We start from the raw sequence: 17,514 nt of genomic DNA, 5'->3' as shown, positions 1-17,514 counted from the left end.
CGGCCGGGAGACCCGGGCGGGATGCAGGCTCTGGTCCGAGTGGGGGAGTGCTGGGGGAAAATGGGCTGGAGTTTCAGAGCAGGGGCGGGAGGATGTGGGCGGGCTCTCAGAGAAGCAGCCTGGGGCGGGGGGAGGGGCCGCGGGAACCCGCGCCTTGGGGGCGGGGTTGGGGGCGGAGCCCAGAGTGGGAAAGGCTTATTCCAGTGGCCGCGCCAGTCCATGTGACGGAGGCTGGGCTTGGGGAGGAGAGGCCCGGGGCTCCGAGACCCTGGCTCCGGGAGCCATTGGGAGCCAGGCAGGATCCTGGCTTCCAGCGGGCCGGGGCTGCCTGCAAGCAGAAGCGCTTGAACTGGATCTCTCGGCCTCCCTCTCTGGGCTGAGAGCGCGCTGTTTCCTGCTCTCTGGGCTGAGAGATCTCGGGCTCCTTCCCTCCGAGATCTCTCCGCCTCCTCTCTGGGCTGAGATCTCTCTGTGTCTCCTCCTCTCCGAGATCTCTGGGCCTCCTTCCCAGGAGCTGGGATCGCGCCTTCCAGAAGCCGGCTCTGGGCTTGCAGTCCCAGGTAGGTCTGAATCGGGAAGCCACGCGCCGCCCAGCTTCAGCCGCTGCCTTTTCCCATGAGACCTTCCGCCGGGCGTCCTCCAGGCCGCCGGGGACCCTCCCCAGCTGGCTCCCGGTCCCTCCTCTCGCCCAGGCTCCGCGGCCCCTCCCGAAGGTTCCGTTCTCGGCTTTATCTCTGGGTCCCACTCCCCAACATTCAGGCCTCCCTCAGGGGGACCCAGGGGTCCTGCCCACCTTTCTTTCGGGCCGGCCGCGTGTCCCGCCTCCCCGCCCCAGCTCCTGCTCAGAGATTCGGTGCCCCCCCCCCCCCCCCCCCCCCCCCCCCAGGAGTCCTGTCTCCTTTTCCGAGGACGCAGACGCCCGAGCTCGCGCCCGGCCAACCTTGGCTGGCCCCGGGGCTCTCGCGCGGCTCCCGCCGGACTCGGACCCTGGCACCAGGCGCCCCTCTCCCCGCCAGAGAAGCAGGCGCCGGGCCCGGGTTCCAGCGGGAGCCCTCCCAGCCCCTGGGTGAGCCCCGCACCGGGTGGGCCGCCCTTCCCCGAAACTTTGTTCCCGGAGGCTGCCTCCCAGATATGCCGCCGCCCAGACCCCTCCTTCCCCGCCCCCACTTTTCTCAGAGCCCTCGGGCCGCGGACAAGCGGAACCGGACAGGACTGTGTCTCCCAGCCCCGGGCGGACCCCGTCACTCCTGGCCGCGCCGTCCCAGGGCCCCCCATCCTCCCCATCCCCAACCCCTCCCCCCAAGACCAAGCAGCCAGTGTAGCTCGGCCCGCCGGGAGGGGGCGCTCCGACTGGGGAGGGGGCATCGAGGAGCTCATCCCGTCTGGGATCCCCAGGCCCCTCTGCCTGCTGGGTCTGGGTGTGTGTGTGTGTGGGGGGCCCGGTAGGAATCAGGGAGAGGGAGGGAAGAAGTCTCCTGGAGTTCAGAGCCCCCTGCTGCCGCCCTCCTGCAGCTGGTGGGAGTTTCTCCCCCCCCTCTCCCACGGGGGGAAAGGGGGGTTCTGTAATGCTGGGGGTCTCACGCTCTGTAAATCCCCCCAGGCCAGTCTCCTGCTCCTGAAGGAGAGAAGCGGCCCCGAGTCCTGCTCCCGGCTCAGCCCACAGAGGACCAGGCCTGGCCCCGCAGCCATGGCCCCTGGGAGGCGCCGACCCCCGCCCCAGGTGAGTGCGCGCAGCATCAGTCCCAGACCCTCTCCCTGGGCCCTGAAGATTGTGGGGCGACCCCGGGGTGTTGTATACAAGGGGGGGGGTGAAAGTACGGGAGTGACACCTCCTCTCGGCCTGTGCTGGGAACGGGGCTTTGGCACTTGGGCATCTCGAGCACCAACGGCCCCCAAATCGCTGCCCTCCCGGCTTTGTTTTTCTTATTTCCCTGCTGACCACTGAGGCACAAGGACGGGACTCTCTGAATCCCCCCATTTCCTGGCTCTCCTCCCGGCGGTCCCTGTTCCAGCCTTCCCTGGGGAGAAGCCTCTCTGCCCTCGAGGAGCACCCGGTCTAACTCCGATGGCGGCAGCCGGTCCCCACGAGCTCTCCGCAGTGTGCCTGGGGACCTGGGCGGGTGGCAGCGGGCTGGGGGCCGGGAGAAGCCGGAAGGAAGCCGGGAGGACACGGCCAGAAGCCATTGGAGAGGCAGCGTTGGGGGCTGGAGGAGCGGAGGCCGGTGTCCCGGGTCCGAGAGGAAGAGGAGGGGAGTAGGTGTGAGAAGCCTGCCCGGGAGCCAGGGGCCTTAGAAATCACTCCTCCCTCAGTCCTGGTGCCTGAATGGCCAGGGTCCTCGCTAGCAACAGCCTGAATAAGGAGACCCAGGGTGCCTGGGAGCCGCCCCTAGCCCTGGGGCTCTGCAGGACCATGGGCAGCGCCCCTCGGTGCCCCGAGAACACGCTTAGAGATACCGGACTCGGTTATGTACACACGTGTGCCCCGGTACTGGTTCTCCCAGCTCCCCTGGAGCTGATCCTGAAGGGAACTGAGCCGGAGGGAAGAGACTGATCAGTATAGGAAGTGTACAGTTTGTTTCTATTTGAGGGGGAAAGAGTCATCGACTGGGGGCTGGGGCAACTCTAGCTATGCTGCATCAAAGCCAAAATGTCACATGCCTTTGCTGCATGATTGTTTTCATTTGTGAAGGGCATATATTCATTTGTTTTTATATTTAATTATATAGAAATAAGAATAACTAATATGGGAAAGGAGGTTCTTTCATTTACATAAAGGTAAAATTTTATTAACCAAGATTGGGGTTTGACCTAATCCATAAGAAAAACATTGTCAGTTTCTGTTCCAATATTAATATATGCACTGGTGAAGCAAGTGCTGCCAGTTTCCTTGTTGGGGGGTAGGGGGAAGGATTTAACTGTGCCCCTAGAACTCTGGAATCCGGGAGAACAAAAATCAAGAGAATGGGCTGCAGAGATCGATGAACAACACACAGGAGAGCTTGACCAGACCTATTGATACTTGGGACAGATTATCTATTTCTCCAACCTCTTAAAAATGTAGCTCCAGTCGAGGTGCTAAGAATCAGACCATCTCCTACATCATTTTCTTCCAATTGCAATATAGCAACACGACTCCCTTTTTTAGACTTTCTTTTTATTTTTAAGCAGTTCTCTTATCTCATGAGGGTAAAGTTCTTTCAACTTTGTCATTTTGATTTCTTCATTCAAACAGCAGATTTATGCTCTATGTGGAATCCATATTTTATCTTTAACTTCTCTTATTTCTATTTCTAAACAATTAAGGAATGGATCTTTTTTCACCTTTTGAGATTCCCAAGATTTTGTGTGCCTTTCCTTTTCATTAGAGTCTCTTGACTCTTTGTGATGTTAGGTCATTTCTTTCATATCCAACTCTCCAAGACCCCGTTTGGGTTTTCTTGGCAAAGACTCTGGAATAATCTGCCATTTCCTTCCCCAGCTCATTTTACAGATGAGGAAGCTGACGCAAACAGAGTTGAGTGACTTGCCCAGACTCAAATATTTACTAAGCATCTGAAGCAGGATTTCTTTTTTTGTTCGTTTGCTTTTTCTTTCTCGGACCTTTTTTCCCTTTACATCTGACTTTGACAGATATGGAAATACATTTAAAAGAATTACACATATTTAACCTAGATCATATTGCTTGCTGTCTTGGGGAGGGGGAGAGATAAAGGAGGGAGGTAGAAAAATTTGGAACACAAGGTCTTACAAAAATGAATGATAATATTTTATCAATAATAATTGATGATTTTTACATGTATTTGGAAAAATAAAATACTATTGAGGAAAAAAAAGATTATAGTACATTGATACACAAAAAAATTCTTTTCATGTTTTCATCTAGATGAGACTTTATTTCAGTCACTCAGGAAATAAGCTGAATCTTTTCTTTTTCTTTACTCTCTTTTTGGTGATCATAGGAAACTTCCTCCTACTCCCCCATCCCAGAATACACAGCATCTCTCCAACTCTTCATGGAATTTTCTTTATAACATTATTTATGTCTATTCTGATGAAGAACATGACTTTCTCTTTCTCCTCCAGAGATCTTTGTATCTTTCTCTGATAAATCACACGGGGAAAAGCAATTCATAGTAACATATATGTCCATTTTATTCCAAGTGCAAATTAAAACAAAAAAAAGCTTTTCTCAAGAGAACTATGGACTTTTGACTGTGGTTCTAAGTCTTGGCTGTGACATGTTGGGGAAATACCTTCTCTGTTCAGTTGCCTCCTGTAAGTTGGTGAACATCGGGTGAGCTGAATTTTGAAATCTTTCAGTTCTAAATCTCATTACTTTTGATTATTTAGGAGATGGTGACCTTCCAGGATGTGGCTGTGGACTTCACCCTGGAGGAGTGGGGCCTCCTGGATCCTTCTCAAAAGGAGCTATACAAGGAGGTTATGTTAGAGAATACCTGGAACCTGCTCTCCTTAGGTAAGGATACTTCCCCTAGGATTAGAAATCTACCATCCAACTACCTTCTTAATCTCTCCCACAGTTTTAAGTAGTCAATTATTAGAAAACCTAAAAATAGGGATCTTTGCAGTCCAAGAAACAGGGTTTTCCTGCTCCCTGATTTTCCTGTAAAAGGTCTTTGCATCATGAGAAAAGTTGAGAGTTTCCTTTGCTGCCCTGAAGCTGTCACTTACTGGTTCTAGGGAGCCTGAAGTGTTGAAGATTCGCAAACTGGGAGTCACTTCAGAGGTTGTTCTAGTCCAACCTCTCCCCACGTGAATGTTGTCTGCCCGATCTCTGAAACCTGCTGGGCAGTGAGGGGAAGCCCCTAGCTCCCAAATCAGCCTCTTCCCCTTTGGGTTGGGTCACAGCTCTTATCCTGACTCTCAGAAGCCTGGTATAACAAGTGTGTCCTTGTTCTTCCCTCATTCTTCCCCAAAATTCCAGCACAAATGGTGCGAAAGGAAAGGAAGGGAATGTATGCATTTATGTAGCCCTATTATATGCCAGCACTGTGCTTAAAATGGTATTTAATGTGATCCTCACAGCAAATCTTTGAGTTAATCTGGACTTTTTAAAACTTTTTTCACTCATGACCCTTTTTTGCCTGAGGAATTTTTACATGACCCTGGATATATAAAATAAGTATATAAATCAAACATTTACTGATGATAAATCACAGTTTTATGACCTCCACACCCAGTTAAAAGCCCAAATATACTAGAATTTAAGAAGAAGAGAATTATTAGATGATGTTATTATTCATATTTTACAGTTGAGGAAGCCCAGGCAAACAGAGGTTAAGTGACTGCCTGGCTCTTGGCCAATAAGACACTGAGCGCTTCCTGAATCCAGCCCCAGATCTCTCCCTTCCTCCCCCCCCCTCCCCCCCTCGGTTTCTAGATAACAGAATCTCTGGGTTCAGCCTCTTCTAGGAAGGAAGTTTCCAGTGATCTCCTACCCATCCCCCACCAAAGCTCCCAACAATAAACATCATGGAAAAGGTTCCTGGGGAGTCCCAGGGACCCCTGTGACCCTCCTTGCCTGCCCCCCTGCCCTAAAGAGAACTGAGTCACAATGTCCTCCCTCTTCCTCCCTTCCTTGTTCCCACGCCCAGGACTTCCTCTTCCCAGAGAAGATTTGCTCTCCCATTTTGAGCGAGGGGAAGGTCCGTGGATGCCTGAGCGAGCAGACCCCCGAGGCCCCCGCCCAGGTGAGTGAGGTGGAGCAGGTGCAGGAGGCTGTTCCCCAAGAGGTAGCCCCATGTCACAGGGAGGGGGTGCAGGACTGGGGGCGGGACCACCATTTCCAGTTCTTTCTCAGACACTTTTTAGCAGTGGGAAAGGCCCTGAACCTCAGATTCCCAGCCTGTGAAAGGCAGGGGCTGGATGGCTGAAGGAGGGGGAGACGCCAGGTGTAAATGGCCATCTTGAGGCATTTGGCCATGAAAGGGAAGAGAGATACAGGACGATATCCATGGGGGATGGAAGGATGAAGTTAGGGTTTTTTGAAGACCGAGAAGAAATGGTTTCTTTTGTGGCAGTAGTAGAAATGGAGAGATTAAAAGTTAATGAGAAAATGGAGATGATAGAGTAGAGCATATGCTGGAGGAAGAGATGGATGTTATAGGATTGTTTAGACATCTGCCTTGTGAAACTTCATGAGAGATTGCAGTAAAGGGGGACAAGAAGGCTTCTGGGAGATGAGGGGGGCTAAGAGAGCTCTTGGTAACTGTCTGTCTCACTGAAATATAAGGCCAAGTTCTCAGCTGAGAGGGCAGTGGGAGAAATTTGTGTGGGAGTGTTGGGGGGGAATAAAAGGTTTTGGAAAAGCTGCTTTGGTGAGTGGGTCAGTGAGGGAGATGTCAAAGGTCTCCCCTGCCACACCCAAGCCCACCCAAGCTTCTGTTACTTACATTTATAGTGGATCCCAGTATCCTGAAACCAGGATTTTCTCTCTTCATTTAGCATTGAGTGGGAGTGATAGCCAGGGTCTTCCCTGGAGATAATACAAAGCTGGGATGGGCATAAGTCATCAGCCTAAGCCCCTTTCCTGATCTTTGGGGCCCAGATTCTCGGGGAACCATTGGCCAGATCCATGCTGGTGACTGCCAGCCTCGATTGAGGTAGACACCCGTAGCAGGAGACCTTCCAGCTGCCTTTGGGACGCCTGCTGTGGCCTCTGATCAGCTTCCATCCACATGAGAACCAGACAAAGGGATCCCCTGAAGGGGAGAGAAGGAGGCAGAAAACAGGACTGAGGCCAGAAACCTGCATTTGAGCGCTGGAGAGGGACTGGATTCCAGGGACCGAGGTAGAGGTCGGGCCCTGGGCCCAGGTAGTCCAATAGACATTCCTAAAGTGCCTCCTATATTCTAGGCCTTGGGCTAAGCTCTGAGAGGATGAAGAAGGACAAGATGGTCTTTGTTGTCCGGGAGCTCACAATTTAATGTAAAAACAGGGAGAGCCCCAGTCTCAGCTGATCCAGGCAAAGAAGGGGTTGTGGGGTGGGAAGATGCTAAACCCAATAGGAAGATAAATGAATACAAGGAGAGACGGTTCCTAAAGGAGAGCAGAGGGCTTTAGGAAAAAATAGTCAAGTTGATAGTAAGAGCTAACAATTATGTAGTGTCCCGTATGTGCTAGAACTCTGCAAATGTGATTCCAGTTGATTTAGCATGAGACGCTCAGAAAGTAGGTGCTCGTCTCCTCATTGTGCAAATAAGGAAACCAAGGCCAGCAGACATTGTTTGCCCAAGGTCACATTGCTAAGAAGCTTCTGGAACTTGGGTCTTCTTGACGTCAGGCCCAGCTCTCTATTGGGCTGCCCTGTATTTTGGTTTGTAACCAGAGTGCAGTGAAAATGTTTCTTCACACATGGATGAGGTAGAAAATGGGAGGAGAATTTTACAAGGTATTTTGCTGAGAGTTGGAACTTTTTTCATTTTTAGCTCCCCATCCGGCCAACAAAATTAACAACATGAAGTGCTGGGTATTGTGGGAAAGATAATTTTTTCTATTGGGTAATGATAAGCAGTGTATTAAATGGTAAATGTACTTGAAGGTCAATTGCATGTATTTTTTTTTTTTTCCTTTTTTTTGCTGAGGCAGTTAGGGTTAAGTGACTTGCCCAATATTAAGTGTTGTATCTGAGGGCACATTTGACCTCAGGTCCTGTTGATTTCAGGGCTGGCATTCTATCCACTGTGCCTCCCAGCTGCCCCCATTTTATTTTTTTTTAAACAATGTTTATATGTAAAAACAAAACAAAACAAAACAAAAAAAACAAACGAAAACTTTTCTAAGGAAAAATCTCTTCGGATTTAGCTTTTTTCTTCACTGGCCTACTAACTATTCTCTTACAAAAGCTCTTCTGAATGACTTGCCCAGGTTTCCAAGCGATTCCTGAGCAGAAACATTAGAAACTTCCCATAAAATGCAAGGTATTTAGACGTTTTCACCCTATTATTCTAGTATAGCTATTTAAGAAGTCGCTTTCCCTATCAGTCTTTTATTTTTCTTTCTTCTTCCTTTTCTTCTGGAATATCTTTACTGTTTATGACTTTATCCCTTCCCCCTTTCTGACTTTTGCCTAGTGTGCTCCTTTTTCTGGTCTTCCCAGCATAAGAAAATTTGAGGACACTTTGGTTGACAAAGAAACTAACAGAGAAATTAAAAACATTCAATTTAGTAGTTAGAACAGACTGAATGGATTGTCCCAATCTAGATACCAACAGGAATTTGGGTTTCAGTCTACCTCTCTAAAAGGGTGGTGATTTCAGAATTTATACAATAATGAATCCATGTCTCTGCTCATCCACGTGTAGAGTCACTGGACAATAAGGTACAGGTGGATTGTTTCTGCAGTCCCTTTTCTCATTGTCCTGCAAATTCACCTTATTGAAGTAACTAGGTAAAATCGTGAATTGAGCTCTAGACTTGGAATTCAGGGCTAGAAGCCTTTCTAGAGTTCCTTAAAGCTAGCAAAATGCTAGTTGAGCAATCTGCTCAACTGAAGAGTATTAACTGAAGAGTATGTGCAGGAAGCAGAAAGCAACCCTCCGAGTGTCATGAGAAGCAACATAAGGACCGATTTTGTAGAATGGTTGGGACAGTCCACGGTGGCTCGTAATGTGCTTATGGTTTGCAAAGAGCCTGCCATCTGTGCAAATGTGTGCAACATCTTGATCTGATGATTGCCCTGTGGGTACTTAGGAGGTACCCTGGGAATGAGGGAACTACGCTGGGGCAGTGACAGCCAGCCAATGGCTGTAATTTGGTCATCCTCTTGGAATTCATTTGCATTTGGATTTCAAATGGTTATGGCTCTTGGGAAACAATTTGATATTGGATTGAGAAACTGAAAAAACACTTGTTGCACTTAGTCTGAAGTGAGCAGTGTTGGATGTAATCACTGCACGACCCGGAAAAGCATTGTATGAATCATCACGATAGTTTGGAATCGGGTCAGAAAGAAAACTGTTATACTCATTATTCCCGAGGAAAATGTTGATTTTTATTGTTGATATTTATTCCATTTTTGTTTTAAAATATTTATAACAAAATCAGGCAATTTTTTTTTTTTTTACTAAAGCTTCCATTGAATCACTTTTTGCTCAAACCCTGTAGACCATTCTTATCAAATCCTAAAGGGTTCATCAAACACAAAATGGCAATGGCTGCAATAGGACTAATAGCAAAGCATGCCATCCTCTTCCTGAAAAAAAGGAGTCAACAGGGAAAATAAATTATTCCTATAGATCTAAGAAGTAATGAAGTGATATGGATAGTTAGTATATGTACTAGAAGTGACATAACTAGGGATTTGAATACAACATAAGAAAAGCTGGGTACAGTAGTGAAAATAACTATATAACAACAGAATTATTGCTCAGAAATTTCCATATGAAATTTCCAAAGGATAACTGTGATAATGCATCAGAATTGATGAATAAAGAGAAACAGGAAGAGCCATGACCCCATAAAAAATGTAGTCAAATTTGAAGCAAGAATTGAAAGTGCAATGGAGGTCCTGTGGAGGGAGGGAGAAAGTGGAGAGCCTGACTTTCCTCTTAGGAATGTGGGGTTCTTGCTTCTGGCAATTCTTTAGAGGTGCTGGGTTCTAGCTGGGTTTTATTCATCTTGAATCTTGGAGGTTCCATTGGATCTTTTTGCATTTCCATCATCTGAGTAACTCCTTGCTTAGCTCCTTGCTGAGATGGTGTACGGGGGATAGAGTGAGCTGGAGTTAGCTTATCTGCAGCTTGAGCACAGATTTCTCTAGGGCCACCCTTGTGTTTTCTGGAATGGCATCTTCATCAGATCTTTGCAGATCTGGGTCATCTGCATTCATAATTTCATTGAGAGCTAGCTCAGTATACTTCTATAATCGGCCTTGTCCTTTGATTGTCCCTGTTGAGCAATTGCATCATGTTTAATTTCTCCCTCTGCATCCACCTGAATGGCCGATGCATGAGTCATTTTCTTTCTTCCCCTTTCTAGTGGGTACTGGATCATATGTATTTCATCTTCATCTTCACAATACTCTAATGAATGAGATAATCCAACTTTTCTGATACCCATAAAGGGGAAGTTCTCTCTGACCAGTAGGGGTAGATAGGAGTCTCAGGAACCCCTCCCCTGAGATTTCTTGCTCCCTGGTATGTCCTGCAGATTAGGAGGCTTCCCCCACTGGGCTTGGAGCATTTGTGTCCCTGGCTAGGCTACACACCCCAATGTTAGGCCGCTCGTCCAAGTGTGAAGATGATGGGATAACCATGATTGGGAGAATACAAGCATTCCAAACCTTCCGCGGGCACTTAGGAGATATGTACCTTCTCTGAGTCTCAGGCGAAGATCTAAGACTTTTACTTATACTGAAAGCATAGCACCTACAGTCAATACAGAGAACCATGAAGTTTATCCCTGGGAATCCACTAAAATAGGCTGACATAGACATAGTATATACAGTCAATAAGAAGGGAAAGAACCCCAGGAGACTGGGCTGGGCCTGATTGCATCCAGGATCACTGTCTAGTCCTGGTGCTTGGCAATGATAGCCTTTTACTCCAGTGTGAGATATTGATCTATTCCCTATAGGAAACTTAATGAGCCTTCCCAAAGAAATTATTTGTCTGAGTGCAAACTGGTAATCACCATTTTTAAATAGCACAATTAAATTAATGACAGAACGTGCCAAGAAGGAAAGGTTTAGAAAAACCAACCAAATTTGCAATTCAAAAAAATCTGAACTCATAAATTAAATTTCTTCAAGATACATTTCTCATAGTGTTCATTAAGTCATTCTTATAAAGCAGTACTGCTAAAATGATATAAGAGGCATGTTAAGCACACTACTTATATTTGGCACTTGTTAAAACTGCTGCTTATATCATGGTTTGTCTCACACTTATAAAGATAAACAAGTGAATAAAAGAATAGTTTCTCATACCATGAACGGAGCATGCCCAGTCAGTTTCGGTCTCAGTTGCACGGATATCGGTCAGTTCACTCTGTCTTCAGGAGTTCATGGCTTTAGTTAGGAATGTAATGAGAATACTGGTCCTGCCTGTGTGGCAGATTTATTGTGAGTATCCATTTCCCCCCCAATGTTATTGTATGTGAAACTCTTTGTAAATTAAGTTATCTTTGTAAGCTCTTTGCATATTAGATTATTTGTAAAATTAAATTATCCTGGGAATGTGAACTAATGGCATTTTCAAGTGATTGATACTCCTCATTTAATTTTGAAGACTTCTTTATCTCTAGGGAAATGGATTATAAATCAGTGACATTCTCTCAATGGAGAGAAGAGGATAAGTATATGTTTATGGTCATTACATATATATATATGTATATATATTTGTTTCTTTGTTTCAGATGGAAAGAGCATGCTGAACATTTCTTTGGAAAGATCACAACAGCAAAGATTCATGAAAAATGGTCACCGTGACTTCAATTTGAGGGAAATCTGTGACTTTGGTATCAAGACAGAGAAAAGTCAAAAGAATCGCCGCGACTTTGATAAAGATGAAAATTTCAGACAATATTCAGTTCTAATTCGCTATAAGAAAACGATCTCAGGGAATGATTCTTCTCAAGATGGTAAATATAGGGAATACTCTACTGAACCAGCAGAGATTGTCAAGTCTCTTGAGAAGCTTCCTGAAGGGCACACTTACCAGTATGAGATGGCCTTCAGCCTGAATTCAGACCTTATTAGACCTCAGAACAGTCATACTGGAGAGATGCTTTGTATCTATAATGAGGGTGAAAAGGCCTTCAATCCTAACTCAAAACTCATTGGACATCAGAAAGTCCATGATGCAGAGGAACATTACAGGTGCAATCAATGTGGCAGAGCCTTTAAGCGGCAGTCATCCCTTGTTTCCCACCAGAGAATTCATACTAGAGAGAAATCTTATGAGTGTCGTGAATGTGGTAAAACTTTTAGTGAAAAGGCCTCCCTTACTGTACATCGGAGAAGCCACAGAGGAAAGAAACTTTATGAGTGTAGTCAGTGCAGGAAAACTTTCCGGCAGAGATGCAGTCTGGTTGAACATCAGAGAATCCACACTGGGGAGAAGCCTTATGAGTGTAGCGAATGTGGAAAGACCTTCAGACACAGCTCCAGTCTTGCTGAGCATCAGAGAATCCACACTGGGGAGAAGCCGTTCGAATGTGGTCAGTGTGGAAAGAGCTTCAGACAGAGCTCCAATCTCGCCGAGCATAAGAGGATCCACACTGGAGAGAAGCCCTATAAGTGTAAGCAGTGTGGGAAGTGTTTCAGACACAGCTCGAGCATCGCTAATCATCGGAAAATCCACACCGGGCAGAAACCTTATGAGTGTAATCAGTGCGGGAAGACTTTCAGGTGCAACTCGAAACTTGCCCTACACCAGAGAATCCACACTGGAGAGAAGCTGTATGAGTGCAGTGACTGTGGAAAGACTTTCACAAACACCTCCCATCTTGCTCTGCACCAGAGAGTCCACACTGGAGAGAAGCCTTACGAATGTAAACAGTGTGGAAAGGCCTTCACACAGAGCTCCAGCCTCGCTAAGCACGAGCGGATCCACACTGGAGAGAAGCCCTATAAATGTAATCAGTGTGGAAAGACTTTCAGACAGAGCTCCAATCTTGCTGAGCATAAGAGAATCCACACCGGAGAGAAACCTTATGAATGTGATCACTGTGGAAAGACTTTCAGCTTTAACTCGAAACTTGTTCTCCATCACAGGATCCACACCGGAGAGAAGCCTTATGAATGTAACGAATGTGGAAAGACCTTTAGACTCAGCTCCCATCTTGTTCTCCATCACAGGATCCACACTGGAGAGAAACCTTATAAATGTAACCAGTGTGGGAAGACCTTCCGGCAGCAGTCATCCCTTATTTCCCATCGAAGAATTCATACGAGATAGAAATCTTTTTCCTGTACTGAATGAGGAAAGGCGTTCAAATGAAGCCTACAGATTGTCGGCCACCAGAAGATTCATTCTGGGAACAATCTCTGTGTGGGCTCAATGTGGGAAGACCTGCAGCCCAAGACCATCAGGGGATTCGAAGTGAGCACTCATAAATGTACCTCCTGAGGACACGCCTTTTGATGGAAGAGGGATGTTTCTAGATGCCACAATATTCATACTGAAAAGAAGACTTACAAAAGCAATGATTGTGGGAAAACCTTGACATGGAGCTCAGACTTGATTGTACATTGGAGAAATTGGGAATGGAGATAGAACTTATGGGCCTAATTAACAAGGGAAGAACTTTTGCTTGAACATAGACTTAATTAGACACCTCAAATTTCAAAATGTGCATAAAGCTCTATAAATAGAATGAATTTTCCCATGAAATATTGTTTTTAGTACTCTTTAATTATACTCCATAGCATCCGTCTACCATAATTTCACCTGTGATTTCCCATTATTTAACACTTGTTTCCTGTTCTTTGTTAACACAAAAAATCTGGTATGAATATTTTGGTAATTGTTGGGCATTTCTTTTTGTACTGATTTCTTTATTCTGATAGGTGGCCCAGTGAATAGAGTGCTGCTCTGGAAGCTACAAGATCTGAATTTAAATTCAGTCTAACACTTACTAGCTATGTGACCCCACGCAAATCACTTAATCTATTACTGCCTCAGATTTCCCCATCTATTGTAAAATGTGTATACTGGTAACACCTACCTCTTAGGATTTATGTAAGGATCAAATGAGATTATACCTGTAAAGTACTTTGCAAACATTAAATCATTATTTAAATGCTAGTTATTCTCATAATTCCTTGGGTCATAATTCTAGTGGAGTTAAGGACTAAAAGATTGGACAGTTATTCACGTTCTTATCATTGAAATTGATATTCAGAACACTGCAGAGGAAGGCGGCATGTTGTAATGATGGGGCACTGAGTTGAGTCTGGAAGATTTCAGTTCAAATCCTGCCTCTGATGTTCTCTAGCTGTGTAACTGTCCAGTGAGTTATCTTTGTCCCAATTTACTCATCTCTAAAATGAGGTAGTTCTCAATGACTTCTCTGGTCCTTTCCAAGTACAAATCAGTGTTCCCTTGAAAACTGTCCACAGCCTCTTACAATATCGTCCAGAATATCCAGGAGACCTAGCTGGACCAGATCTCCATTGCATTCACCCCCTGAGCCAGGTCTCAGTCCTAGGTTTCTGTCTCAGGGTAGGGAAGAGTGCTAGCACCGCAGCTTATGGCCAGTGGGGACCCTGCCAGGGTAGCACAGGCCGGGAGAATAGTCAAAACAGCTTTCCTTAGGTCATAACTGACAATCTGTAGCCCCCATGCTGCACAAAAATTCTGAAGCTTGGAACAGTGCCCCCTCCACCTTGAGAACAGCCCAATTTTAAAAGTCAAAAAAGAGATGGGAAAAATGAGGAAATAACTGGGAAAAAAATCTGACCAGAGAAAGTTATGGTGATAGGAAAGTCAGAAGACAACAGTCAAAACTGCTACATACAAGCCTCAAATTGATATGTGAATTGGTCTCAGCTCAAAAGATATAACTGAAAGAGCTCAAAAAGGATTTAAAAAATCAAATAAGAAAAATGGGAGAAAGAAATGATAGTAATGCAAAAAAAAAAAAAATCATGGGAAAAAGAGTCAGCAGTTTGATAAAGGAGACACCAAAAAATATTGAAGAAAATAAAAAAACTTAAAAAAAAAGGAATAGGTAAACATTAAGAGGCACAAAAATTCACTGAAGAAAAGAATTCCTTATAAAGTAGAACTGACCAAATAGAAAAGGAGGTTTGAAAATTTACTGAAAAAAATACTTCCTTAAAAATTAGAATTGTGTAAGTCAAAGCTAATGACTTCATGAGACATCAAGAAATAACATAATGATCAAAAGAATGAAAAGATAGAAGAAAATGTGAAATATTTCAGTGGAAAAACAATTTGAAAATGGGATGGAGGAGAGAGACTATAAGAACTATTAGACTACTTGGAAAGCCATGATTTAAAAAAAAAAAAAAAAAGCCTAGCCAACATTTTTCTTTTTTTAAAATTCATTTTAAACTTAAATACAAAATGATAAAAGAAAAATAAATTCTGTGTACATAGCAGAACATGAGAGGATCCAATATAAAAGAATGTTTCCATTTCACAAAAAAAAATTAATAAGTCCTACACATTGTTTTCAAAGGAATCCAGCTTTTCTTTGCCTCTTTCTAGATCTTCTTTTATTCCTCTGTTGTGTACTCTTATTTTATTCTATTTTTTCTCTTTCCAATACCTGCCCTAGAGAAGGTTACAGTGAAATACAAATATCAAACTAACTGTTCCCTGATTTGGGAAATAAGTGATTTATTTTAGACATATCTTATTATACCCCTAGAATTCTAGAACTTTAGAACAAGAATCAAGAGAATGAATTAAGAGGCAGACTAATGGATGACATGCAGGAAAGGCTGACCAGATTTAAAAATATCTTGACATTTGGGAAAGAGCATATATTTTCCAACTTTTTACAAGGGAGCATAAGTTTGTCCAACACACTTATTATCCGATAGTCTTCCATTTCCATTAAATGATGGATGCAGTGTTTGATTATGTGCATAAAATTGTCTTTTTGCTTTGCAATTATTTTGATTTCCCCTTTAAAACACCTGATTGCAGCTATACTTTAGTCCCTGTTTCATTTGTAGCTTATTTTGTTTCTCTTATTTAACTCCAGAGCAATTAAGGAATTTATCGATTTTTGCCAAATTTTTGAGATTCCCAAGAATTTACATATCTTACCCTTTCATGAGAGTCTCTTGAGTCACAATTGCAGAGTATTGATTCATAGTTTGGGCTCTCAATAGAGGAAGTGACTGATAATTGATCCCTAACTGATTCTCTCACTCACTCCTAGTAGGATCCCATTACCAACTTTTTCCTTCTCAATTCTCCCACATTCATCCCACACTATCATATCCTGGGGCTTTGAACTCTAAACCAACAATTTCATTTCTCATCTGTCTCCACTACTCTGATACTTCTCACCCATACCCCAGGAAGCGCATGATTGGGATAACCTCATTGTCTTGTAACAGCTCAGGAGCATCTCTGCTCTGACTCATCTCTCTGCTTAGAGGCATGAACTTCAAACACTATCATCTGAATGTCTTGCCACTTGTCTTCATTTAAAAATTCAGGTCATTCAACCTGAGGTAACTCTGCCCATTATTTCTTTTTGGACATCTCAAAATGGAGGTCCCCTAAAAATCTCTTAATCCAGCATGATCAAGACAAAACTCCTTTCCTCCCAACACCTTCCCTCCAGCTTTCCTATTCCCGTTGGGCAGGACCATCCTCCCAGTTCTTCATGAGGAGTGATCCTAGATTTCTCTCATCCACAAGGGAGTTGCCAAGGTCTACGGACCTCACCCCTGCGGCGTCTCCTGAAAATGGCCCCTTCTCTCCCAATCTTGCCTCCCTACTAGCAGAGAACATCCTCACCCCTTCCTGGATTATTGCAACAGCCTGGGGTGGGTTGGTGTCCTCCATTTGGCCAGTAAAGTGAATTCTGGGTGAGGAACTATGCTATGAGTTTATTCTCAGTTCAAACCTGGCCTTAGATACTTACTAGCTGTTTGACCCCTGGCAAAGAACTTCACCATGTTTGCCTCAGTTTTCTCATATGTAAAAATGGGCTGGAGAAGGGAATGGCAAAAAAAACCCAAAAACAACTCCAATTCATTTACCAAGAAAATCCCAAATGGAGTCATGAAAATCTATATATGACTGAAATGACTGAACAATAACCAAAAAATGAGGTTGGACTCCAAGTGAATTCTCTGGTCCCCTCCTCTAAATCCGTGTTCTCATTAAAATTGTGTTCATGTGTCTCTTTCCCAAGGCTCGCCATTATTCCAGGAGACTAGCAGTAAGAGCTAAAGGCCCCAACCTCTCTTATCTACTTAAAAATAGAGAGCTCCATGTGTAAAATACAAAAGAAACGTTTATTAACCCTGTGTTCAACAAGGCAAAGGCAAAGACCTCCATAGACCAAGCTCTCCCAATGTAGACCAGGACTGGCTCCAAAGGGCCCACGGCTGCGATAGGAAAGATCACCTCAAACAAATCAGAACAAGCTTCATTTTGTGATTATGGCGGCCCAGAGAAGGGATGGAGAAGCTCCTATGTGGGGAATTTTTATCTGAAGAAACTAATGTATCTAAAATGGGAAAGAGAAGTAACTTTTGTGGAGATGATTTGTAGCAAGTTTCTCTAGTAAAGGTCTCATATCCAAGGCTTATAAAGATTTATAAAAACGAGCCATTCCCCAACAGACCTATGGTGAAAAGCTAAAAATAGATCGTTTTCAAAGGAAGAAATCCAAGTTATCAACAATTATATTTTTAAAAATGCTCCACAGCCACATCCAAAATATTAGTTGTTCAGATCAGTAAAGGTGGTAAGGAAATGACAATCTCAAATATTGGAGGGAATGCATAAACGGTAAACTGAGAGAATGTTGCCCCATGTGTGTGTCAAAGAAAGAGTC

At 44.6% G+C, this 17,514-nt stretch overlaps 1 protein-coding gene across 1 annotated transcript; it reads left to right on the top strand.

Annotated features, from left to right (window-relative positions):
- The first annotated feature begins 203 nt into the window (after nucleotides 1-203).
- Nucleotides 204-14,461, top strand: LOC111720102 (zinc finger protein 883-like). The gene is made up of 5 exons (XM_031964089.1): nucleotides 204-560; nucleotides 1,601-1,720; nucleotides 4,351-4,477; nucleotides 5,616-5,711; nucleotides 11,377-14,461. Exons 2-5 carry the CDS (start codon nucleotides 1,688-1,690, stop codon nucleotides 12,918-12,920), a joined length of 1,800 nt encoding a protein of 599 aa, XP_031819949.1. The 5' UTR covers nucleotides 204-560; nucleotides 1,601-1,687; the 3' UTR covers nucleotides 12,921-14,461.
- The last annotated feature ends 3,053 nt before the right edge of the window (nucleotides 14,462-17,514 follow it).

Source organism: Sarcophilus harrisii, chromosome 3 (genome assembly GCF_902635505.1).
Source record: "Sarcophilus harrisii chromosome 3, mSarHar1.11, whole genome shotgun sequence".
Lineage (NCBI taxonomy): Eukaryota > Metazoa > Chordata > Mammalia > Dasyuromorphia > Dasyuridae > Sarcophilus > Sarcophilus harrisii.
Note: the sequence above shows the minus strand (reverse complement) of the source record. Positions and strands in the feature narration are given on the sequence as shown.

Bases quoted from the DNA above. Each gene is read 5' to 3' on its own strand.
- LOC111720102 (XM_031964089.1), top strand. From the start codon at position 1,688: ATGGCCCCTGGGAGGCGCCGACCCCCGCCCCAG. The intron at 4,478-5,615 runs GTAAGGATACTT...TCCCACGCCCAG, and splicing joins CTGGAACCTGCTCTCCTTAG to GACTTCCTCTTCCCAGAGAA. The intron at 5,712-11,376 runs GTGAGTGAGGTG...TCTTTGTTTCAG, and splicing joins CCCCCGAGGCCCCCGCCCAG to ATGGAAAGAGCATGCTGAAC.